This window comes from Quercus suber, unplaced genomic scaffold (assembly GCF_002906115.3).
Source record: "Quercus suber isolate HL8 unplaced genomic scaffold, Cork oak 2.0 scaffold_336, whole genome shotgun sequence".
Classification (NCBI taxonomy): Eukaryota; Viridiplantae; Streptophyta; class Magnoliopsida; order Fagales; family Fagaceae; genus Quercus; species Quercus suber.
The window spans coordinates 402,924-423,221 of record NW_027069788.1 but is presented as its reverse complement, the minus strand read 5'-3'; the positions used below and the strand labels follow the sequence as shown (position 1 = coordinate 423,221).

Below are 20,298 nucleotides of genomic sequence, written 5' to 3'. Positions count from 1 at the left end.
GGTGTGCTAAACACCCAAAATGCTATTTTAACATATCAAAGAATAAAAAAACCCCTCTATTGGATGTGCTACCTGCAAAAATTTGCAAATTTTTTTTAGCATTGCTATAGTGATCTACTTTTTTTTTTTTTCTTTTTAACTCTCTCTTCTCTCTTTCTCTTCCCTCCCTCTCTCCTCTCTCGTCAACTAAGACTACTCCTCACCAAAGAAGAGATTTGAAAAAAATTAAAAAAAAAACCAAAAAAAAAAAAAAGAGAAATGTTTAAGTCTTGATAAAGGGGAAAAAAATGAGAAGAAAGAAAAAGTAAAAACGTTGCGCTTAGTGATTTTTTTTTAAAAGAAACCTGTGTCGTTATTTTTTATGTATAGTTTTTATTTTGAGAATTTAATTTATAAGTAAATAAAATAATTTGAAAATCAATATGAGAGTGAACCTATTTTTTAGGTAATGTTTTAGTGGGAGTTATAGTTGTATTTTTATCATATTATCATTTAGTTTTGTCTCTACTTAAACATAGGGGTGTATGGACATTTTTTAATTAAAAAAAAATCCTAAACAGAGAAACCCCTTAAATAGTAGTATAGATAAAACAAACATCTAGCTTTTTTTTCTTAGTAATATGGGATTAAAGCCCACAAAAAAAGAAAAAAAGAAAAAAGAAACAAACAAACAAAAACGCTTTAAAGGGTTATCCTTTTCTTATGTTTAGTAATTAAGGAGGTTGGAAATAGATGAAACTTCAGACATTCAAAATTTAGTAATAAAGGTTTCCAATTTCATGGACTTCCCTCCACACCCATATTGGTTTTTTTTTTTTTTTTTGAGAATCCACCCATATTGATATTGGGGCCAACAAAAGCTGTTTACCTTTTGGATGGTATATATAATTATTATAATTATTCTGATTGAATAATTATGTTCTGTTCCTCAAGAAAATAACTTGTACACAATAGGATGCCTCTGTATAGAACGCAAATGGGTGAGTGTAGTACTGTAGTGTGTGTGTATATATATTATATGTATATTGGGGCCAACAAAAGCTGCTTACCTTTTGGATGGTATATATAAATTATAATAATGTGTTCCTCAAGAAAATAACCTGTACACAATAAGGTTTCTTTGTATAGAATGCATATGGGTGAGTGTAGTACTGTAGTGGGTTATATATATATATATATATTGAGAGAGTTTCAACTCCGGTTTTGATGATAGCTTATCAGACCAAAAATATAATATATATTATTATTATATATATAAAACTTGTGGATGGTATTTGTGAAATAATAGGACTGTTTATATTATATATATAATTAGAACATGACTGTTTTTTAATTTTTAATTTCACAATAAGCACTTGACTGTTTATTTTCGTATTACATCAAGTTTGTGGTGGTCCTATTTCTCAAAAAAAAAAAAGTTTGTGGTGGTCCTGCCGTCCTGGTGGATTATAAAAATGACAAAAAATCCTCATGGAACCAACCGCAAAACAGTTGTAAAAAAGGATCAAGATTTTGTCGACGTCCACACAGGTTAAACCAGAGCGAATATTAGTCACCACGCTGATCCTACTGCCCTCTTTGATTGTTTGTATGATTGATATTCATAAACTTCGCCGACCCTTATAAAACCTGCTTTGTTCTTCAAACTCTTCTTCATCTACATTCACTTGCTTTGCTTCCCTCCCAAAACTAACAATGTAAGTCATGAGTATTGTATAATTATTTCTGGGTTTAGTTTGTTTGTTTGTTTGTTTGTTTTGTCTATGTAGCACCAAATGAAAATTTCATTAGTTGGTTTTTGTTTCTGTGTTCTGAGTGTGTTTATTTGACAATTCCGTTTCTTAGCCTGTACACAATAAGGTTTCTTTGTATAGAACGCATATGGGTGGGTGTAGTACTGTAGTGGGTTATATATATATATATATATTGAGAGAGTTTCAACTCCGGTTCTGATGATAGCTTATCAGACCAAAAATATAATATATATTATTTTATATATATAAAACTTGTGGATGGTATTTGTGAAATAACAGGACTGTTTATATTATATATATAATTAGAACATCACTGTTTTTTAATTTTTTAATTTCACAATGAGCACTTGACTGTTTATTTTCGTATTACATCAAGTTTGTGGTGGTCCTATTTCTCAAAAAAGAAAAGTTTGTGGTGGTCCTGCCGTCCTCGTGGATTATAAAAATGACAAAAAATCCTCATGGAACCAATCGCAAAACAGTTGTAAAAAAGGATCAAGATTTTGTCCACGTCCACACAGGTTAAACCAGAGCGAATATTAGTCACCACGCTGATCCTACTGCCCTTATAAAACCTGCATTGTTCTTCAAACTCTTCTTCATCTACATTCACTTGCGTTGCTTCCCTCCCAAAACTAACAATGTAAGTCATGAGTATTGTCTAATTATTTCTGGGTTTAGTTTGTTTGTTTGTTTGTTTGTTTTGTCTATGTAGCACCAAATGAAAATTTCATTAGTTGGTTTTTGTTTCTGTGTTCTGAGTGTGTTTATTTGACAATTCCGTTTCTGGGTCTTGCTTATTGCATTTTTTTTTAATGTTTGTTTGTATCATTTTGTTATGTGGGTCTTGCCTTTTACACTTTATCAGGGATGGATATAATAGGGATGTTGACTTGAAGCCAATGGATGCTGAGCAATTCAGAGAACATGCACATAAGATGGTGGATTTCATTGCTGATTACTACAAAACCATTGAGAATTTCCCTGTTCTCAGCCAAGTTCAGGTTTTGGCAATCTCTATTTCTCTACGTACACTTGTGTCTTTGAATTTATACTAGTGATGTCTATGTATAAAGAAAAACCAACATTTTTAAAAGGCATATTGATTTCTGTTTCTCATTGTGCGAGCATTGGAAATTGGAGCCAATGAAGTGGTTTCAAATGTGTGTGTGTATTCTTGCCCTATCATAAAATAGTTCAATTTTTCTAAAGATTCATCTTTTTTAGACTTCCGCATAGAAAGCCCAGTTTTGACTCTTGATGGTATAATGATCAAGAAAGACCTTGATGTACCTTTGACCTCCAATGCTGGCATATGACATAGGTCCACAGATATTGGTATGCGTCATTTCCAGAGGCCTTAACCTTAATGCTCATCATTTGGATTCTTTTGGAAGAGGGTTATATTCTTGCTTGCCTAGCATTCGCCCTTCGATAGTTACAACTTACAACAAATGGGGGAGGGGGATTTAAACTCTAGTTATCTTTATAAAGGAGACAAGTCAATACCACTGAGCTACAAGGATCTTGGCGATGTGTCTCTTTTATTTCTTCTGTCTTTTATATATTGCAGCCTAATTTATTTTGCTCTTCAATAGAACTTCTTCCTTTGGTATCAAGAATGGGTTCTTTCTGTGCAGCCTGGCTATCTTCGTAACATGTTACCAGATTCTGCACCTAATCATCCAGAATCATTGGATGATATATTTAATGGTGACATTTCTCAACTAGTTTTTTTTTCCCTATTACTCCATGGTTAATAAAATAGTAATTTGAAAATAAATTTCTAGCATGATTATGCGCTTCACTTATTCTTATATTTTTGGTCGAAAGCAATTGAGTCTTGCCAAACTGTCTAATCTATAATTCAATTTTTATTCCAACCCCCCCCCCCCTTCTCTGTTTTGATAAAAAACATATTTCATGTCCTTTTTTTTTTCTTTACTATTCTCTTTTTTTTTTTTCTTTTTGTGGTTCCAGATGTTCAGGCAAAGATATTACCTGGAGTAACCCATTGGCAAAGCCCGAACTATTTTGCATATTATCCCTCAAATAGCAGCATTGCCGGATTCTTAGGAGAAATGCTCAGTGCTGGTCTTAACATTGTGGGTTTCAGTTGGATAACTTCTCCTGCAGCAACAGAGCTTGAAATGATTGTACTGGATTGGCTTGCTAAATTGCTTAAACTGCCTGATGAGTTCCTTTCAGCAGGTAAGGGTTAATACACTGTGAAGGTGTAGCTCCTTTTGCTCCTGCTTCTTCTTCTTTATTTCTCTAGTCAAAGTTGTGTGTCTATTCTGCTTGATATAGACAAGTGAGAAACACTGGGGCCTCCTGATGTTGACAGAGAACTTAAACATTTCTTCCTTCAAAAAAAGAAAAAAAGAGCTATATGCAATTAATATTTGGTAGTAGTGGAAACCATATGACACATATTGTATCATTTCAGCAATCTCAACCACATACTAATTCTTTAATGCTTGTGTAGATGAGCATACCTTGCAATTAGGAATACACCAACCTTAAGTGAAAGAACTAAATTAAAGGATCTTTGAATTTGCAGGATATATGTTTTATTTTGGGTCAAAATATGTTTTTACAGTCTGATGATACGGTGTACAAATATTGTAATGAGTTGGATTCAGGTCCAGAACTCTATTTTAGATTGAATTTAGACTGCTTTTGGAAGTTAAATTTAAACCTTAAGCTTGGGCATACAAGGGTTCTGATATTTTGGGATTGGATTGTTTTCCAGTGTCTGAAGTTTACAGAGTTATGTTGCAAATTTTATTGTAGGACAAGGTGGTGGAGTGATACAGGGCACGGCAAGTGAAGCTGTTTTAGTTGTGCTATTGGCTGCTCGTGACAAGGTTTTAAGGAGGCTTAGCAAAAATGCCCTTGAAAAAATTGTGGTTTATGCATCTGATCAAACACATTCTGCAGTACAGAAAGCCTGCCAGGTATCTTTATAAACATGCATAAGTATCTAAACAATCTATCTATTATATTTTAATTTTAGTTTCCTTTTTCATAGTTTTGAATTATTTTTAAAGGATGTTTCCTAATACTTGTGTGAATCATGAATTCATATGCTAAGATCTGTAACATAAACTCACTGACAAAATTTTCTGGATGGTCAATGTTGTATAACCAAGTTTACATTGTGTGGCTTTTAATATATGCATCCATTAGTAGGCTTATTTTGTTTTTATAAAGATGATTCAGCTTCAACAGCTTTTGTTCCATTTATTCCTTTTGTGCCCTTTCTTTTTGCTCTTGCCAAGTTTTTTATTTTTTATTTTTTTCCTAAGTGAATAGGGGGAGGGGGGCTGGTGGGGTTCAAACCTTAGTGCCTAGGCACCTCAAAGGGTGCTGAGTGCCGCAAAAATGCTTCTCTTGCCATTATCATACAATTTTATTTAAGCTCTTAAAATACTTGGTGCTGGTACTAACTACCCCAACCTCTGGGTTTTGCTGCCAAATTCTTTTGTTTCATCTATTTGGAACTTCTGTATCTGTCAGTGCTTCAATGCTAATTCATTTCTGAGCAGACTTTCCCTGCTCTCTGTACGGAGTCTTACATATGGTAATAGAATAGATATGAAAGCATATTGTACTCAGTACGTGGCTGTGAATAATGGTAGAAAACCTGAAAAAAAAAAAATTTATTAGCACAAGAATAAATTTCTTTAGTGTTTTTATCTACCAAATCAAACTGCTAATTGCGATACTCTTCTTTCCCTTCAAATCACCAAGTGCTTTCGTATGATTACCTTAGGCACATGATGGAAACCAAGAAGGTGCAGTTCTATGTTAAATTCTCAATGTTTCTCTGAGGTGCTTGAGGCATAGCCTTGAGACATTGTTAATACAGTTATAACTTTTGAGTTACAATTATTATGGGTGTGTTCATGTTAGTAATTTCATCTTATGTTGCTTGGTTATGGTTTTGAGGTTTATATTATTATTTTTTTGTGAAAGAAACAATTTTTCTTCAACAAACACAATAACTAGTACAAACGGCAGTGTGCATAAAGAGTACAACAGCAGCTTCAGCTGCAGAACAATGAAACATTGAAAACAGAGCTACAGAAAAAACAAGCAAAGAACAAGTGTTAAGAGTCTTGTAGCTCAACTGGCCCCTCTTGGACTTTCCAACAGAGAAGTCCAGTGTTCAAATCCCCCCTCCTCCATTGTATCTATTGGATTATCAAAAACACAAATAACAAACCACAGATCAAACACACAACAGAGTTCTGGTCAAAATAGACTTCTTGATCCTTTTCAATCAGAAAAGCCTATACCAAATGTCAGAAGAAATGGACCTGCACCTACTCATGCTCAGACCTGATTTTGCCAATATGCAAGTTCATGTTAATTTTAAGTAGTGCCAGTGTATTGGTTAATAATAAATGTTTATTGTTTAATCGCAGATAGCAGGAATCCATCCGGAGAATTGCAGGTTGCTAAAAACGGAATCTTCAACTAACTATGCCCTTTCGCCTGATGTTCTTTGTGAAGCGATTGCACATGATGTTGCCATTGGTTTAGTCCCCTTTTTCTTATGTGCTACTGTAAGAAACTAAGGAGTTTAGATGTTAGCTTGTTTCCTTTTGTTTCTATCATCATTTTATTTTTCTTTTCAATGCTCTGACTGAGTTACTAATTGGTTAGAATACTCTGTGTTTTCTTAACACCATCTTTTGAACCCCCTCTCCTCCTTTTGGCACCTTCAACATGATTCAATTATTACTCTATTAAAAGTTGAGTATTTGTTTTAACGTGTGAGGGTCTCGAGAGCGCATTCAAGTGATGGGGCGCGTACGATAAGGAACGAGGGTTGAAAAACCACCAATTGTCATGGCGCTCGCCACCAAGGACTTGCTTTTGGGCTAATCGCATGCACGGGCACACACTAGGATTTAGTTTTTCTTATTATTTCATTCAGAATGTACCTCTCTTCTTCTTCTTCTTCTTCTTCTTCTTTTGATGGTTTCTGTATCCCTACAATAAAATACAACCTTAACTCCTACTAAAATATTGCCTAAAAAATTGGGTTACTCTCCTATTAATTTTCAAATTTCTTTATCCACTTATAAATTAGATTCTCAAAATAAAAATTATATATATAAAATAAAAAAACACAAATTTTTTTTTTGTTTTGTTACGATTACTAAAAAAAATAGAAGCCTCATCGCACGCGAAGCGCGTGTGATGATGTTCATTAATAAAATAAAATAAAAATGACAGCAATCTTGATAAAAAGTGTGCCAATTTAAAAAAAAAATTAAAAATTAAAAAAAAAAATCACAATCTTAAGTCTTTCCCATATGAGAAAAATTAATACTATTTAAGAGTTTAAAAAAATAATAATCTTATTCAGATCAGTATTTTACCTTTCTTCCTCTCTTAATTTCATCCCGGAGAATTATTGCACAGTTATTATTAATTTTTTTTAAAACAAAGTTTTATGTACTGTAATATTGTAATCAAAGACTTTTTTTTTTTTTTTTTTTTTTAAATCGAGTTTTTTTTTTTTTTCCTAGGTGAATAGGGGGAGGGGGGCTGGTGGGGTTCAAACCTTAGTGCCTAGGCACCTCAAAGGGTGCTGAGTTCTGAGCATCCAAAGATGCTTCTCTTGCCATTATCATACAATTTTATTTAAGCTCTTAAAATACTTGGTGCAGGTACTAACTAACTACCCCAACCTCTGGCTTTTGCTGCCAAATTCTTTTGTTTCATCTCTTTGGAACCTTTGTATCTGTCAGTGCTTCAATGCTAATTCATTTCTGAGCAGACTTTCCCTCCTATCTGTACGGAGTCTTACATATGGTAATAGAATAGATATGAAAGCAAATTGTACTCAGTATGTGGCTGTGAATAATGGTAGAAAACCTGAACAAAAAAATAAATTATTAGCACAAGAATAAATTTCTTTAGTGTTTTTATCTACCAAATCAAACTGCTAATTGTGATACTCTTCTTTCCCTTCACATCACCAAGTGGTTTTGTATGATTACCTTAAGCACATGATGGAAACCAAGAAGATGTAGTTCTATCTCAAATTCTCAATGTTTCTCAGAGGCACTTGAGGCATAGCCTTGAGACATCGTTAAGACAGTTATAACTTTTAAGTTGCAATTATTTTGGGTGTGTTCATATTAGTAATTTCATCTTATGTTGCTTCGTTATGGTTATGAAGTTTATATTATTATTTTTTTGTGAAAGAAACAATTTTTCTTCAACAAACACAATAAATACTACAAACAGCAGTGTGCATAAAGAGTACAACAGCAGCTTCAGCTTCAGCTGCAGAACAACAAAACTTTGAAAACAGAGCTACAGCAAAAACAAGCAAAGAATAAGTATCAAGAGTCTTGTAGCTCAACTGGCCCCTCTTGGACTTTCCAATGGAGAAGTCCAGGGTTCAAGTCCCCCCTCCACCATTGTATCTATTGGATTATCAAAAATGCAAATAACAAACCACAGATCAAACACCCAACAGATTTCTGTTCAAAATAGACTTCTTGATCCTTTACAATCAGAAAACGCTATACCAAATGTCAGAAGCAATGGACCTGCACCTACTCATACTTAGACCTGATTTTTCCAATATGCAAGTTCATTTTAATTTTAAGTAGTGCCGGTATATTGGTTAATAATAAATGTTTATTGTTTAATCGCAGATAGCAGGAATCCATCCGGAGAATTGCAGGTTGCTAAAAACTGAATTTTCAACTGACTATGCCCTTTCACCTGATATTCTTTGTGAAGCGATTGCACATGATGTTGCCATTGGTTTAGTCCCCTTTTTCTTATGTGCTACTGTAAGAAACTAAGGAGTTTAGATGTTAGCTTGTTTCCTTCTGTTTCTATCATCATTTTATTTTTCTTTTCAATGATCCGACTGAGTTACTAATCGGTTAGAATACTCTGTGTTTTCTTAAGACCATCTTTTGAACCCCCTCTCCTCCTTTTGGCACCTTCAAGATGATCCAAATTATTACTCTATTAAAAGTTGCGTATTCTTTTTTATGTTTGGTCAAATCTGAGCTGCCAATTGAAATTATAATTTTGCATGACTACTTTTGGCCATATTCGTGACTTAAATTTTCTTTTAAATTTTGTTGTACTAATTTTAAATGTGCACAAGCTTAGACCCTTCTTAGAGGTTTGGATATTAAGAAAAGTTACGATTTTGTCAAGATTGCTGTTTGACTTAGTGAAATTTATGATATTAACTTGAATGACTTTGAAATGGTACTCAAAACATCTATAAATGTTGGTCGGAAGCTGACATATTCTTTATTAGGCTTTTGATTTTCATTTTTCTTTCCAGACTGGTAATGAAAGAAATTACCAGTCATATTCATGATCAAAAATTTTCTTCATGTTATTTGCTGAGGATGCAGGATTTACTCATTAGAACATGTCATAATTAGAGTTTTCAATTTTTTTTTCTTTTTAAAAGAAAATTTCTAAAGTGCAAGAAATATTGTCTTGAATCTCAAGGATGCCTAATAATAGTAATAATAATGGTGACAATGATGTCTAGTTGCTAACTGATTATTAACATTGTAAACTCTGTGTAATGGTGAGCACGAGCCTAAATCCTTTTATGGTTTTCGCCTTTTTTTTTTTTTTTTTTTATATATAAATTTTATTATTGGGGGGAGTGGAGGGGGTGAATAGGAACATTTGAACTCTGAAATAATGTAATGTTAAAAGTTAAAATTAACTAAAGACGCTTTCCATTTATACTTGTAGGTTGGTACTACTTCATCAACAGCTGTTGATCCTTTGCTTGCTCTTGGAAAGATTGCTAAGGTAACATATTTGACTGAACTGATGAGAAAACCAAGAGATCTGCTTTGCACGCTATATCAGTTTCATATACAGATCTAATGTTGATGATTTGAGGTGTCTTCCCCTTTTTCTTGTCTTTTTATAATTCTTTAGTAAATAAAACTTTTTCAGAAAAGCAAAAGGGAGGGGAGACAAACTGTCTAACCACAAATGTGTATGTATGCATGAGAGAGAAAGGGGCAGGAGGTATTAAAAGAAATTAGAAATGGCTTAATTGAAACCATAACATAATGTTCAAGGAAATTTGTGCTCTGAGTAGGGCAGGGAGGCCAAATCCTTCCCACACCCTGAACCTGGCTTGGATTATAAATTCAACCCCAATTCCCAGCCTAACCACTTCGAGGGGCTGGGAAACCCACCCCATTCAGGATGGATGTGTCTTGGACTCTTGCTGTCCCAAACCTTTTATGGCATTGAATGAGTTAGCAGGATTTTTTCCTTTTCGAAAATTCAAATGTGTATTATGTATAGAATTGACCAAGTTTCCTAAAAATAGAAGAGATTGAAATGGTTTGTCATAAGACAGTTCATTAATGCATTATGTATTAAAATGGACCAAATTTTCCTAATATTAGTAGAGATAGAAATAGTTTTTTACAAGTGCATTATTTAAAATTATTTAGAACTTCCAACCTTTTATCCAAAAAAAGAAAAGTATTTAGAACTTGATGACCACTTTGTCATTTTAAGAAAAGAAAGGAGAGTGAGCTTCAAGATTTTCTTTCTCAACTGTTTGACATTCTTCTCACAAAGCAGGAGAGAAAATAAAAGAAATAATCAAATTTTCTGTTCTTCCTGAAAAAAATATTTTATGTATTATATAATTTTATGATATGTAATTAACACATTTTTAAGATTTGAACAATCTTACAATGATCGCAATGCATCTTCTCTTTACATAGAGCAATGGGATGTGGTTTCATGTAGACGCTGCATATGCTGGAAGTGCCTGTATATGTCCAGAGTACCGCCAATACATTGATGGTGTTGAAGAAGCTGACTCATTTAACATGAATGCACATAAATGGTTTCTAACGAATTTCGATTGTTCAGCACTTTGGGTTAAGGTATGCCATCATATACTTGTCCTCACGTCACCATTAAAACCTAAAGTCGATACTTCAATTCTTTATTGTAGTCATTACTCCATATGTATATGTAGAAGAGGGTGTTTTTTCCCCCCTTCTTACATTTGTCAATTCATGACAACAGGATAGAACTGCCTTGGTTCAGTCCCTATCGACAAATCCAGAGTTTTTGAAGAATAAAGTAAGTTTTTTCTGACATCTTCTTGAATCTTGATATTCTTGTGCAACAGTGGTGAACAAAAATCTATAATAAAAAATAAAAAAAGAATTTCCATGTAATGATGTGCCAAGGTTTTTGATATGGTTAGGGCAAAGGGGTGGCAACTTTATGTCATCTTTAATGACTTCTTATATATATATATATATATAAAAGGTGTGTTCTCTAGCTGATTTGTTACCTCTTAAGGTTTAATCACAAGCTCTTTGAATAAATTTGATTTTGCATAATTTTCTGTGTTTCTGCACACATGTCAAAGTGATAATAAGCTGAGATCAGCCAATCAAATTGGTTTATAATTTAAACTTATTGACTTACAGGCTTAGAGGCAGTTGAAAGTCTTTTTTAGGGGAAGACTTCATTTTGCTCAGGATGTTCATATGAACAAGCTTTAGATTGAATTAAAACTGGCTGGCCTGATCTGGTAGGGCCAACACCATTCACCATCCCTGATCATGGTAGATAACCTAGCATCTATGAAGCTACCCACATCATAGATAATCCTCTTACCATATTTTTGCATTAGAGGGCCATCGGAATGCCCAATAATCATGCCAAACATGGAGGCTTTCCTTGTTACCAACTATAACTATTAAGAAATTCCTGGCACCAGCCCTGGCTTGAAGTAGCTTCCTCCACCTCCAAGAGCAATCTTGAGGAATTTTAATATCTCATAGGTTTTTTTTTCCCTGAAAATATAAATCTGTACTCACCACCCAAATGGATCCAGCAATTGCAAATATATCCCAAATGTGCCTCAAAATTTTAGTTTTGTTCCAATCTGACAACTTCTTGAGTCCTAGACCTCCTTCTTGTTTAGGTCTGGCTAGCACCTCCCAAGCCACTTCTGCTCCGTTAATCTTAGCATCTTTATCCTTTTGTAAGAAAGCATTAAGCTTTTGTTCAACTGGATTTATGACTTTCTTTGGTAAGATAAAAATACTTGACCAATAGACCTGAAAACTGAACAAAACAGCTTGAAAAATTGCAATATCTCAACAAACGATAGCATTCCAAGAATTTATCCTTGCAGTGATCTTCTCCACAAGAAGTAAATAATCGTTTTCATTGAGTTTCCCAGATATTAGTGGATCCCCAAATACCTAACAGGAAGTTTACCTTCCTTAAAATCCAACTCAATTACAATTTCTTGCTTAATTTCCTCATTGACGCCTGCCATGAAAACCTCAGTTTTACTACAATTTACTGACTGGCTTGATAAGTGCTTGAACTGATTTAGCATCGTTTGGGTAATTCAGTCTCCACCTTTTCTCCACCAAAGATAATTAAATCATTAGAAAAACAAAGATAAGTATAATAAATCTTCTCATAATTAGGATGAAAAACAAACTCACTCACTTCTTGGCAGCAACTTGCATCATTATTGAGGAAACCTCCATGCTCATATCAAAGGGCGAGATCAATTGCTTGCTTCTTTTAGTGGTTCTCTTTTTGACTGGTCTCAAGCCTGGGGGCTCACATCTAGGTGATTCTCTCCCTTTGTTCCTTCGTTCTCTTTGCCTTTGTAATTAATCTTTTCTTTTTTTTGTACTTCTTCTTTTCTCCTTGTACTTTTTGGACTGCTTCATGCTTCTTTTGCATGAATAGCTTTTTCAATACATATATTTCTTACTTATTAAAAAAGGGTGAGATAGGATCTCCGGGCCTCAAGCCTTTCTTTCCTTTAACCCACAAGGATGTCATTGATAACTACTGAGAATATAGGGGTAATGTTACAGGTCTTAATCCACCTTCTAAAATTCATTGGAACTCCAATTTCTCTCAAAATACCCACTATAAAGTCCCATTCTACCAAATCATAAGCTTCATCAAATCCACTTTGATTGCACATCTAGTTACTCCATTGTTTCTATGATAATTCCTGACCAATTCATGTACTAACAAAGCATTATCAACTATCCTCCTACTTGGCAGAAAGGCACTAGAACTCAGAAAGCCATCAAAAGCCTTCAATCTCTCTGCAAATATTTTAGATATACATTAATAGAGGACATTGCAACATGAAATAGGTCTGAACTCGTCTATCTTAGAAGGATTTACAATTTTGGGAACCAATGTAATGTAATGATTGTAGAGTTTGCTGTTTGAAATCCTTTTTTAGCAAAAGTCTATTCCTACTCACAATTTTCTAAGAAGCTTTGAAAAAACGAGAAGTAAACCTGTCCAGCCTAGGAGCCTTGCCACTGCCAAGTGAAAAAATGGCCTTCCTAATTTCCTCTTCAGAGACATCATTCTGCAACATTAATTTCTAGTTCTCTTTTATCTGAAATTCTAAGCCTACACCTCCTGACCATATATATCATTGATTGGCTCTCTGCTACTAGATCCCAACAAGTTCTTGTAAAAAATTTCTACTACGCCCTTGCTCCCACCAATGCTATCAACCCTCTCCCCTTGACCATCCACTAGACACTTAATCTGAATTTTGCCAGTCTAGAATTTTGTCACCCTATGGAAAAAAAGCTGTATTCTGATCTCCAAGCTTTAACTAATATATTCTTGGTTTCTACCTAAAGAATGCCTCTGCAGAATGCCTTGGTGAAGATTACAAATTAAGCAAGCTCTCTTTCTATCAGTGTAGTTTTGCTGACCTGAGTTGCAGAGCATATAAACCTTTGAGCCTCCTTTAACCCCAGTTTAGCTTGCTTTAGCCTATTACATAAACAACCAAATGTTCACCCTTAAATCGTTTCAATCTACCTTTAAGAGCCATCATTTTCTGGTATTCCTGATACATGGGTGTACCCCTAACCTCCATCTTTGACGCACATTCCACTATCTGCATGAAATCTTCATGATCAGCCCAATGGTTAAAACTTTAAAAGGCTTTGGACCTAACTCACCCTAGGCATAAATGTTTTTTTCTTGATTTGTAAGTTACATACACACCAAGTGGGTCTTAAACCTAGGACCACCCTCCAACCAATTATTATGGGAGAAGGAAGTGCCAGTAGAGCATAGCTCATTGGCACCCTAGGCATAAACTCCTCAAGCATTGCAGAATTATCAGAGACTCCTAGAACTAGAAACTCCACTTCTTTTTTCTCTTTCTTTTATTTTTGATGATGTAGAACCTCACCTAGATCTCTCAAACTAATGCAAGCACTTCTCAATTACTACCACTCCATCCAACGTTTTTGCTATGTACTCATTAGCCTCCCTTTTGTTACTCCAAGCATAAAAACAACTAGTGTAAGGATGATCAACCAAATCTGACTGGTGTAATCAAGAATCCAAATCAATTTCATACCCATTAGAATCTCCATCAAATCGTTCACCCTCCTCTCGAATACTGTTGAAGTCACCTGTTGTGAACCAAGCACAATCCTGCACCTTATTTTTTAAGCCAATCATACCTTTTCAAAGTTTTCCCGTCAGTAGGTCAGAGTTGGAACCATATATGAAAGATATATATGACATAAACTCTCCACATAGCAGTATACACTGATGTGACATGCTAATCACACTGAACCTCAAACACTCATATTTTACCAGCCCCATGCCAAGTGTAAGTACCAATATTTTCCCATCCCCCTACAGCATTTTCTTTGCTGTCAAAGCATTCATCTGTTTTACTCTAGTTTCTATTAAATCCAGCAAACAGATTCTATTTCTGATCACCGTAGCTCGAATCTCCTTTTGCTTGAAGGGGCTATTAGACCCCTACATTCCAAAACAGAAAATGCATTTCCCTTGAGCAGGGGGCTGACCTATCTCACCCTCCAAATATGGATGTACAACACCATCATCACTACCTTCACCACACTTCTTTCTAGAGGTCCTGGAAAAACTATTTAGCATTTTAGAATCACATCTTCGATAAACTGCTGCAAAGTAATATGAATTCCAAAACTATTTACCCTTTTAAAATCAGACCTACTTCTGATTTATTATTATCACTAGCTGATTCTACATTGACAACTGCATATTGAATGAGAGTGATTTATGCTGGTCGATATCAAAAAGGAAGATAAAAGGGGGGAATGAAAAAAATGTAAAAGATATATCTAATAATTAGCACTTAGGGTTTGGAATCAGCACCAAGCAGAAAAACTTTAGAATCAGCACCCAAGTTGCTAGGAGTCAGCACCCAGCAATTGCAAATTTTCTAATACAAAATTTCATTCACCAATCTGCCTTACATGTTTACTTGAAACTTTTTAAATAGGCTTTCCATCAGTACATCAATAAGGAAAGTAATTCAAATTATATCAATGAAATTTCAAAATTTGAAATTCAAATTAGCACTAATCATGGTGCATCTTGGTGTCTGCACTAGAGTGTTGATATTTGATATTGGATTGCCATGTGGTTTGAGATTAAACATTCCTGTGATTTTTTAGTGTATTAATTTGTTTTCATATACAACTTTTATGATTGATTTTGCAAAATATATTTCAGGCATCTCAAGCAAATATGGTTGTGGATTACAAGGATTGGCAAATTCCTCTTGGACGTCGCTTTAGGTGTGCCTTTGAACATTTCCCCCAAAAGAAAGACATTTATGTTTTGTTGATGTGCTATTCATGTTATACAATTATATCTGATAGGGGTTAGGCTTGTGACTAGATACTTCTCTCAAGACCTTTCTTTGAGTTAGGGCCTTTAAGTGAATTTAGAGTGTTTTGGAGGGAACTTAGGAAGGCTATTTGATGGAAATTATCTTTAATTTGACAGCAATTTATAACTTGGGCCTATTTGCAACACTCACAAAACCTCACAAATACAAATATTCTCAAAACCTCTTACAAACATAAGCTAGCCCAAATTCCCATTAAACCTAAAGCAAACTCTCAATACGAACTTACAAACTCACAAACAAGACTCGCAATCCCAAAACTCTAATACACCTAATGATAATGGTGCTCTCTCACTTAAACAATTAACAAACATCAAAATACTCTCTAAAGAAACCTACTCCATATTCTTTCAAGAGTCTACTCCTCTCTGCGTGCACGCCAGCTACCCCATTCACACCTATGCTTCACCTTTATAATCCTCCTCCAAAGACGATTTCTCTTAGTCCCATATCTCCACAATCATTCTCCTAACAATTCTTAGTTAAATATTCTCAAATTACAAACTCCCAAACCCCAAAACTACAATGGTTTGCAAACCTAAGCCCAGTTAACCAGGTGGAACTTAGGTTCCTCACCAATCCCACTCCATAAGAAATTTCTCTAAAGCTTCTCAATATGGTTAGCCACCTCCACAGGAATAGGAAAGAGAGAGGAAATAAGTAGGGAAACTAAATTTTATATGTTTAACTGGGCTCAGGTTTGTGAACTGTTGCAGTTTGGGCGTTTAGGAGTTCATAGTTTGAGAAGATTTAACAAAAGAATTGTTAGGGGAATGATTGTGGAGATATGGCATTGAGAAAGATCTTTTTTGGAGGAGGATTATAGAGGTGAAGTATTGGAGTGAATGGGGTAAGATGGTGTATGAAAGGGGTGTTGGGCCATTATGGTGTGTCTCTGGAAATCTATAAGATGGGAGTGGTTGATGTTTTCCCAGTTTATACATTTCGATGTGGGTGATGGTACTAGAGTAAAATTTTGGCATGACTTGTGATGTGGTGATTGTCCACTTAAAGAAGCCTTCCTGGAATTATATAGAATTTTCTGTGATAAGGAATCTTCTATAGATGAGGTTATGCATTTCCCTAATTGGACACTTACTTTTCTAGATTAGTCCAAGATTGGGAGCTGGATCCCTTTACTGCTTTTATGGATTTAATTTATTCCACCTCAGTGAAGGGTGAGGATCTTGATAACCTCTGTTGGAGGCTAACAAAGGTTGGTGTGGCGCACAAAGGTTGGGATAACCTCTTACCCCAGATATCAGAATGTCATTTCCTTGGAAGTTGGTGTGGTGAACAAAGGTTCTTCCTAGGGTAGTTTTCTTTTCATGGACTATTGCCTTAGGGAAGATTTTATTGATTGAAAATTTACAACAGAGAGGTATTATTACACTGGAATGGTGCTGTATGCTCAAATGTAGTGGGGAGTTGGTGGATCACCTGTTTCTTTCCTGTCCCATAGCTTATGATTTATGGACAGTGGTGTGGAGTTTGTTTGGTCTTCTATGGGTTATGTCACAGAAAGTCCTTGATTTGTTGGTAGGATGGCAAGGTTCTTTTGATGGAAATTGAAGCATTGCTTTTTGGAGGGCTGTGCTGCATTGCATCATGTAGTGTCTTTGGCGTGAATGAAATGCAAGATTCTTTGAAGGATGTAAATGGTCTATTCTTGAGATTTAATCTCTCTTTTTTCACACTTTACTAGATTGGAATGTTGCTTTCAAATCTCCTCCTTGTTACTCTTTATTAGATGTGCATAAGCATTGTAATTTGAAAGATTGATTGTGATGCTCCCTACGTACATGGGTGATTATATTTTGGTTCAATAAATTTTTGTTACTTATCCAAAAAAATGTATCTCTTGGGCTAAAAGCCACCAAATCCTTTGTAGCACTCTCTTTATATAAGAGTCAATATTATTCCTTGGTGGACTAGAAATACCTTCCCTTAGTACTTTCTATATATGAGTCAATATCTTTTCTCGCCTAGAAATACTTAATGGAAAATGAATACCAAGTCACTTATTTAACAAGGAATAACTTTCCTTCTACTCGAAGAAAACCCAAATCAAGTCAATATAGAATTTGAGCCCATTTCTAACCATACACTATTTGGACTGTTAGTGACAAGTGGACCTTTAATGGTGTTGGGCTTCCCTGTGTTCAGATTAAGAATTTATTTTGAGATTATTGTATGAGTGAGAAGCTCCTGTTTGGTTGCATCCAGTTTTCTTCTTTTATAGATATTATAAATCGGCTGAATCTTGTATGTATTCTTTAGGTGATCCTTTTTGTACATTCTCTATAGTTAAGGTCTTTCATTTTGTATGCAACTCATATTTAACTACTGAATTTTTGCGTGCAACTTCCTATTTCTTCACCACTATTTGCCCTCTCATTTACCACTGATATTGCAACAGTTAAGGTTTTTGCTCGTTTGGCTTATAAATTTTAATCCAGACTCTTTCTAGGAGCTCATAAATTACAGACACTCAACATTAGCACTCACACTAAACCTAAATGATTTATAATCAATCGTGTGCTATATTTCCATTTACTGATCCATATACTGATTCCCAGATCATTGAAACTTTGGATGGTTCTACGACTATATGGTATAGAAAACCTACAGTGCTACATAAGAAACCACATCAAGTTGGCTGAACATTTTGAAGGCCTCGTTGCTCAAGATCCAAGATTTGAGGTAATGGTAATCTTTATGAACATATTTGTTTTATACTTTGATTTGATTTAGTATTCTTTTAAGTCCTAGGAGCCGATTATATATTCTGAAGTTCAATGTAATTTTATGTACGTTTCATGTCTATAGTTAATTCAAGTGATTTTCTGCAAAAAGGGTTTTGGATTAGTGAACAAAAATTCATGTTTGCAGGTTGTTACCCCTCGGATATTTTCATTAGTTTGTTTTCGCCTTCTGCCTCCTCGAAACAATGAAGATAATGACAAAAAATTGAACAATGACCTATTAGAAGCAATCAACTCAACTGGGAAAATTTTCATTTCTCATACAGTAAGCTTTTTTTTCTTCATGTGACATTCATAATGGCATTCTTTATTGTCCTCATTTAGAAAACAAAAAATAGTTATTTGCTTCCATGTGATGACTTTCAGTGCATGAGCTAAGTTCCCTGTATGTGACAATTATTTGCAGGTTCTTTCAGGTAAATACATACTACGTTTTGCCATAGGAGCTCCATTGACAGAAGAGAGACATGTCACTGCAGCTTGGAAGGTTCTGCAAGATGAGGCATCTGTCCTGCTTGGAAGATTGTAGGATAAGTTCATCAACAGTGTCAAAAATTAGTTGATGACATCCATTACTAGTATTGATGACAACAATTTGTGAATTTTTCCCCTACTCTGTTCTTTTCATATCTCAAAAAGAATAATAATTCATTTTCCCATAAGTCATAAATGGGATTTTTCTTTTGATTGTGTTGATTGACAATTAGTACTCTGAAAGTTTCAAAACATTAACATTTGGGAAGACTTGCTTATCTGGCTTTGGTCTGACCTAACCGAAAATAACCAGAAAATTAAGGTTTCTAAACACGTGTAATTTTCTTCTCATATTACGAGAGATTTTTAAAGTAGTAAACCCCAAATTCCAAAAAATGGACAATGAAGTAGGCAAGGGGTCCTGGGTTTTGAATTTGTAATCTGAACAAGGAAAGAACTAGTTTGAATTTTGAGTCTTTGACAACCAAAAAACACGGGAGGAAAATAAAAAGGGGACACGTGGATGATCTTATAACCATCACATGGTAGATTGAATGAAATTTCTTCCAAACCACTTTGGAAGAGATCGAGTTTTAAGGAACCTGTCTGATTTGAAATATTGTTGTCACTAGACCGGGCTTGAGTCCAGTTATGCGAAGTTGGGCTGGATTGACTAGTTGGGATGGCACAAACGCATAGTTCACCGCCTGGCCCAAAAGAAAAGAAGGAAAACTTTCATTGGTTTTTATTTGGACTTACCACTGATATGATCCAATAAGATAAATAAACTAATAAATTTAATTTAAGTCTTAGCAAATAGAATCCAGTTATGTAAAACCCTTAAAAACGTTTACCAAAAAAAAAAAAAAAAAAAAAAAACCCTTAAAAACGCAAAATAGATAAAATTGTAGCTAAAGAGAGGGAACAAAACTAGCTCCATCCGGTTCTATATTTTGCATAAAAGTATTCACATAATACTAAAACGCTTATCTAAATATAAGCACGGTAGCTTATGTAAAACTTTTTCTCACGTTTTTATTAACTCTGTCTCTCTCTTCTGAACTAATAACAAGAAAAAAAAAAGATTCTTTTAATATGATGTAATGTGTTTTTTTTTTTTTTTTTTAAAGAAGATGTGATGTGTTGATTGGGTTTGTTGAGAAAGAAAAATATTATTTTAATATGATATTTTTAAAATAAAGAATCGGATGTAGTGTTTGTTATAAAAGTGGTTATGCAAAAAACGAAAAAAAAAAAAAGAGAGTAATTTTTGAGGTCTAAAAAAGCATATATATATATATATATTTTTTTTTTTTTTCATAATTAGATGAGAATGCACTAAAGAGCATAAACGGCTTTAAAAAGCATATAAAAGTTCCTCATAAACTGTGCTATTAATTATCGTCTGCTTGTGTAACAAGAAGTCTTTTCCCAAAAAATAAATAAATAACAAGAGAAGTACAAAACTCTACTATTTATTATTAAAAGCTTTAACTTCTACTCTTTTCTTCAATTTTTGTTAAGTGATCGTCCT

The 20,298-nt window shown here is 34.4% G+C and overlaps 1 protein-coding gene across 5 annotated transcripts; it reads left to right on the top strand.

Annotated features, from left to right (window-relative positions):
• Positions 1–1,402: 1,402 nt before the first annotated feature.
• On the top strand, positions 1,403–18,972 carry LOC112005716 (phenylacetaldehyde synthase). Of its 5 annotated transcripts, none has more exons than XM_065759643.1 (14): positions 1,403–1,697; positions 2,638–2,758; positions 3,395–3,467; positions 3,735–3,965; positions 4,551–4,714; positions 7,442–7,586; positions 8,441–8,469; positions 9,522–9,581; positions 10,523–10,687; positions 10,833–10,889; positions 15,348–15,412; positions 18,105–18,228; positions 18,418–18,555; positions 18,697–18,972. In XM_065759643.1, coding segments are annotated over exons 1-14 (1,497 nt in total). In that variant the 5' UTR covers positions 1,403–1,695; the 3' UTR covers positions 18,820–18,972. The 5 variants fall into 5 exon arrangements, with proteins under 5 accessions (XP_065615715.1, XP_065615714.1, XP_065615716.1 ...); XM_065759642.1 differs by having other exon boundaries at positions 2,623–2,758; XM_065759644.1 differs by lacking the exon at positions 1,403–1,697 and adding an exon at positions 2,215–2,397.
• The last annotated feature ends 1,326 nt before the right edge of the window (positions 18,973–20,298 follow it).

Excerpts from the sequence above, each read along its gene's own strand:
- LOC112005716 (XM_065759642.1), top strand. Across the intron at positions 4,715-7,441 it reads CAGTACAGAAAGCCTGCCAG|GTACTAACTAACTACCCCAA; the intron begins GTATCTTTATAA and ends TACTTGGTGCAG. Across the intron at positions 18,556-18,696 it reads AAATTTTCATTTCTCATACA|GTTCTTTCAGGTAAATACAT; the intron begins GTAAGCTTTTTT and ends AATTATTTGCAG.